Here is a 6,456-nt window from a genome sequence, read left to right on the forward strand (position 1 = left end):
GTGATATACTGTACATACAAGACACATGACACATAGTGGTCAGTGATATACTGTACATACAAGACACAAGACACATAGTGGTCAGTGATATACTGTACATACAAGACACATGACACATAGTGGTCAGTGATATACTGTACATACAAGGTGGTCAGTGATATACTGTACATACAAGACACATGACACATAGTGGTCAGTGATATACTGTACATACAAGACACATGACACATAGTGGTCAGTGATATACTGTACATACAAGACACATGACACATAGTGGTCAGTGATATACTGTACATACAAGACACATGACACATAGTGGTCAGTGATATACTGTACATACAAGACACATGACACATAGTGGTCAGTGATATACTGTACATACAAGACACATGACACATAGTGGTCAGTGATATACTGTACATACAAGACACATGACACATAGTGGTCAGTGATATACTGTACATACAAGACACATGACACATAGTGGTCAGTGATATACTGTACATACAAGACACATGACACATAGTGGTCAGTGATATACTGTACATACAAGACACATGACACAGAAATGTGCAGTGTACAGTAGCTGCCCTAGCCTGGTTCCAGACCCTGAATCGCTAGCCACGGCCCTTTAAAATGTTGTTTCGGCGATTCAGGTCTGGTGGTGATGATGTGATGATGATGGTCTCAGTACAGTTATAATAGGCTCACAGAACACAGTGATGTCACTACAGTTATAATAGACTTACAGAACACAGTGATGTCACTACAGTTATAATAGACTTACAGAACACAGTGATGTCACTACAGTTATAATAGACTTACAGAACACAGTGATGTCACTACAGTTATAATAGACTCACAGAACACAGTGATGTCACTACAGTTATAATAGACTTACAGAACACAGTGATGTCACTACAGTTATAATAGACTCACAGAACACAGTGATGTCACTACAGTTATAATAGACTCACAGAACACAGTGATGTCACTACAGTTATAATAGACTCACAGAACACAGTGATGTCACTACAGTTATAATAGACTCACAGAACACAGTGATGTCACTACAGTTATAATAGACTCACAGAACACAGTGATGTCACTACAGTTATAATAGACTCACAGAACACAGTGATGTCACTACAGTTATAATAGACTCACAGAACACAGTGATGTCACTACAGTTATAATAGACTCACAGAACACAGTGATGTCACTACAGTTATAATAGGCTCACAGAACACAGTGATGTCACTACAGTTATAATAGGCTCACAGAACACAGTGATGTCACTACAGTTATAATAGACTTACAGAACACAGTGATGTTGATGCGGCTGGTCTCAGTACAGTTATAATAGACTTACAGAACACAGTGATGTCACTACAGTTATAATAGACTCACAGAACACAGTGATGTCACTACAGTTATAATAGGCTCACAGAACACAGTGATGTCACTACAGTTATAATAGGCTCACAGAACACAGTGATGTCACTACAGTTATAATAGACTTACAGAACACAGTGATGTTGATGCGGCTGGTCTCAGTACAGTTATAATAGACTTACAGAACACAGTGATGTCACTACAGTTATAATAGACTCACAGAACACAGTGATGTCACTACAGTTATAATAGGCTCACAGAACACAGTGATGTCACTACAGTTATAATAGGCTCACAGAACACAGTGATGTCACTACAGTTATAATAGACTTACAGAACACAGTGATGTTGATGCGGCTGGTCTCAGTACAGTTATAATAGACTTACAGAACACGGTGATGTTGATGCGGCTGGTCTCAGTACAGTTATAATAGACTCACAGAACACAGTGATGTTGATGCGGCTGGTCTCAGTAGTTATAATAGACTTACAGAACACGGTGATGTTGATGCGGCTGGTCTCAGTACAGTTATAATAGACTTACAGAACACGGTGATGTTGATGCGGCTGGTCTCAGTACAGTTATAATAGACTTACAGAACACAGTGATGTTGATGCGGCTGGTCTCAGTAGTTATAATAGACTTACAGAACACAGTGATGTTGATGCGGCTGGTCTCAGTACAGTTATAATAGACTTACAGAACACAGTGATGTTGATGCGGCTGGTCTCAGTACAGTTATAATAGACTTACAGAACACGGTGATGTTGATGCGGCTGGTCTCAGTACAGTTATAATAGACTTACAGAACACAGTGATGTTGATGTGGCTGGTCTCAGTAGTTATAATAGACTTACAGAACACGGTGATGTTGATGCGGCTGGTCTCAGTACAGTTATAATAGACTTACAGAACACAGTGATGTTGATGCGGCTGGTCTCAGTACAGTTATAATAGACTTACAGAACACGGTGATGTTGATGCGGCTGGTCTCAGTACAGTTATAATAGACTTACAGAACACGGTGATGTTGATGCGGCTGGTCTCAGTACAGTTATAATAGACTTACAGAACACGGTGATGTTGATGCGGCTGGTCTCAGTACAGTTATAATAGACTTACAGAACACGGTGATGTTGATGCGGCTGGTCTCAGTCATCCTGGTCCCTCCAGGCACCAGGTAGGTGACCTCGCAGTAGAACTCGGAGTCTTTCAGCTCCTTGGTGGCCATCATGCTGAGCTCACTCTTCACAGAGTACAACCCACTGGTCTCCATGGTGACCAGGGACAACGTGTTCACCTCTGGGGGAGAGAGAGAAAGAGAGAGAGACACACACACACACACACACACACACACACACACACACACACACATTAAAGGGATATTTCACTTTCAAAAAACACCCTGAACAGTTTTTAATTTGCTTGATTCAATATTTAGATATTTGATGTAAATGTTATCAGGCCCTCCAGGCCCAGGGCCTCTCCCCATATACACACATTGCAACTTCAAACTCCATTTTAACCATGATAGATTCATTAACTCATTTGTAGTTTACGGCCGAGGAGCCCGAAGATTTTTCTATGTCTTTCACTGCTGGCTTCTCCTACCTGTTAACGCGGCCGCTAATCCAGTTCCCATCGTGCGTGATCGGACACTGCTATGCATCGTGTGTTCGCATATTCCATCAGCTTCTCAAATCCTTTTAAATCTTTTCAATTGATCAATAAGTTCTCTGTCTGTAAGCCGCAGTGTTTACACAGAAATTTAACGGGCAAAAATAGAGGACGGACCATCCGCTTCCGGTCTACGGTCTCAATGTTAACTGGTCCGCTCAATAATGTGTCCGTGTAGAAACCGATCACGGAGCATTAGTTCTGGCCTATTTTAGTTCCGCTTCGATAAAAAAAAATGTTTTTAATTAAAGCTTATTAAATCTTCGGGTTCCTCGGGCATGGCAGAGAAGGGGTACAAAGGGGTATTTTTTTGGCAGAGGTTGAGTTAAAAACACCCATTATTTTTTCTGGTGACCCATACTACCCTCCTAATATGTGAGCAGGCTGTGTTTTTTCGATAACTTTTTTCATTTATTTTTAAGTATTATTTCTATTGCATTTAATGTTTTCCATTTTCCCAAATAATTATTAAAAATAAATGAAAAAAGTTATCAAAAAAACACGGCCTGCTCACGTATTAGGAAGGTAAAATGAGTCACCAGAAAAAATAATGCGTGTTTTTAATGAATCTATCATGGTTAAAATGGAGTTTGAAGTTACAATGGGTGTGTATGTGGAGAGAGGCCCTACCACTGCTCCCTGTTGAAAGTGGAATATCCCTTTAATATCCAACTGTTTCCGCGAGAATTTACTGTAGCACTATCTGTGGGAAACTTCCGGAGAACAGCAGACATACAAGCTCACGTCGCGTCGCAGATGCAACCGTTGTGAGCTTGTAGATCACACTCGGCTGCGGCTGCCGGAAGCTGCCTGCACACCTTCTGTACAATGCATGATGGGACGTTGGAAAGTTGTGGATACTTGTTATGATTCCACATCAACATTTGGAACACTGGAATAAGCGTGATAAGGTGACCGTCTGTTTCATTCATTCTGTGAGTTTGTTTTACCATCATCAATGTTCTGCAGAGGAGTGTTGTCTCTGTACCAAGTGATGTTGGGTCTGGGGAAACCATTCTTAGCCTCACAGCTCCCAATCTGAGGAGAGGAGAGGAGAGGAGAGGAGAGGAGAGGAGCGGAGCGGAGAGGAGAGGAGAGGAGAGGAGAGGAGAGGAGCGGAGAGGAGCGGAGAGGAGAGGAGCGGAGAGGAGAGGAGAGGAGAGGAGAGGAGAGGAGAGGAGAGGAGCGGAGAGGAGAGGAGAGGAGCGGAGCGGAGAGGAGAGGAGAGGAGAGGAGAGGCATTTTTTTGACACTGCTCCTACAGATGTTGGCCTAAAATCACACAAAGCGATACACAGTATCTCTAAAGTCATGTCATCAAAATGGATCTGTCCCATTTCCCATATTCCCTCCTGATTGGCTACCATTGCCTTCTAAAGTTTGTGTATGCGACCTGACGGTCACTTATCTACCGATTAGGGAGTCTTACTGGTTATAATAAAACATAGATATAACCCAAGGTGTTTACCTTTGAAGGAATGTCACTATTGACATCGATGCCACTCGTCTCTGCGTGATCCCGCTTGATCGTAGGGAGATCCGGCGTCTCTGTGAAAGAACCACCGTGATGTCAGTTACCTCTCACACTGTGCCATGTTTAATACCCTACCAGTCAACAGTTTAGCTTGAATCAGAGTTAGATATAAAATCACAAGTATTTGGAGAGTATAGTATACTTGTGATTTACCCTAACCCTAACCCTAACCTCATCGTTGCAGCCCAAGTGCCACATCCAATGTGCTGTGAGCCTATAGCTCCGACCGGTCAAAACGTCTGTCGGAATTTTATTATTGCCTTTACTTATCTGATTACATTTTGTGTACTGTTTACATATTTCTGGGGTCTTTTGTATTTTGTTATTTTGTTTGCACTTTTTTTGATTAGCTATTTTATAGCTTTAACCAGGTTACACTGGTAGATTGCATTTAACCACTGTCTTAAGCCCAGATCCCCTTGCCTGTAATATTGTTATTAGATCTTGTGGGTGTGCCTACCCAGCTGTTGCGCACGTGTTGATGACTTCCTCTGTCCGGTTGTATATAACTGGCTAGCCTACTCTGTGCTACTTACTCAAGACCTGATGAAGACGCCGCAGGGCGTCGAAACGTTGTCATGTTTTTAATATAAATAAAGAATTACCTCCGGGAAGCGAGCAACCAGTGTGCGGACATCCTCTCCTTTCTATATACATATTGCCACATAATATGCATAATGGATCAGTGTAGGTTCAGAATGTCTAATGGCTAAGAGTTTCAGTAGGTGCTGTCTCTAAATGCTTCTGTATTCCTGCTTGATGGGAGGAGATTGGAGAGGTAGTGTAGAGGGATGAGAGTTGTCAGCTATGATTTTTTTTTGCCTTATATGTAAAAGAGTGATGAAAGTGAGGGGAGGCTACAACCAATGATGCGACGCGAGCCATGAAATCTCATTAAATACATGTGTTTCAATGAGGACGTCCTGACATACCGCGAGCGACAACGCGTTGTGCTCGACGTCGTCCACCCCTCCTGTTTTCGCTCGCGGAGCCACTATTTGAGCGAGGTTTCGCGGCGACGTCCATAGAGGTAAATGGCCATGTCCCGCCCCCCAAACACTTAATATTATTATTAGTATTTCGTGGGACATGGCATGGCGTCACTCGCTCGCGTGCAGTGTGGAAGAGGTGTTAGTCTTACCGAACACCTTCAGCTGTGTCCGTCCCTCGGCGCTGCCGTCCGTCAGTCCTGTGATGCTGCAGATGAAGTCCAGTGCGTCGTCCACCTGCACCTCCCTGATGGTCAGCAGCAGCTCCCCAGTGGCCCCCGTCCCGTTCACACCGATGCGCCCCCAGAACGGACTGTCCTTGTCCACGATCTGCATGGTGGAGTCCTGGTAGTACATCCTGTGCCTCGATGGTGGCTGAATCGATGGGTTCGACTACACGGGCATACCCACACGCACGCACACACACATACATATATTATATTTTGTATTCTTAGCATACAGTTTACAATGCATGAGATGCAATCAGTGAGTGTGTAGAGGCTGTTTGTGTGTCTGCGTTGCATTACTCCACTGTGTCTATACGTCTATGGGTGTGTGTGCGCATGCACGTGTTTGTGTGCGTGTGTGCGTTACATTCTCTATAATCAGTATTAGTAACATATGGATGATAGCCTACTTACAGAAAAGGTCTTTACACACCGGGGGCGAATTTGTGAAAAAGCGAATTTGCTAATAATTCGCTTTTTTTTTTAAAACCTTATAAAGTCAATGCAAGCTTCCACACCGACAGCGAATTTCGAAAAAAAGCAAAAAAGCGTCTGTTATTTATTCACTCTTGTTTCGAATTTAGCAAATGTTTGCAGGCGAACTCCTCTCTCTCTCTGTATCAAAGCAAGCTC

General features: G+C 43.0%; 1 protein-coding gene across 1 annotated transcript in view; it reads right to left on the bottom strand.

The window, feature by feature from the left end:
- LOC308289452 (cell surface glycoprotein MUC18-like) overlaps window positions 1-5,953 on the bottom strand; it is a gene marked incomplete at its 5' end in the record, with an annotated part of 31,940 nt that extends 25,987 nt beyond the window's left edge. The window contains 4 exons of the mRNA XM_080731141.1: window positions 2,519-2,698; window positions 4,024-4,111; window positions 4,542-4,621; window positions 5,749-5,953. Coding sequence (XP_080587267.1) covers window positions 2,519-2,698; window positions 4,024-4,111; window positions 4,542-4,621; window positions 5,749-5,953 — 553 coding nt within the window. The remainder of the gene's footprint in view (window positions 1-2,518; window positions 2,699-4,023; window positions 4,112-4,541; window positions 4,622-5,748) is intronic.
- Between the last annotated feature and the right edge of the window lie 503 nt (window positions 5,954-6,456).

This window comes from Nannobrachium achirus, assembly GCF_963921795.1.
Source record: "Nannobrachium achirus genome assembly, chromosome: 8".
NCBI lineage: Eukaryota > Metazoa > Chordata > Actinopteri > Myctophiformes > Myctophidae > Nannobrachium > Nannobrachium achirus.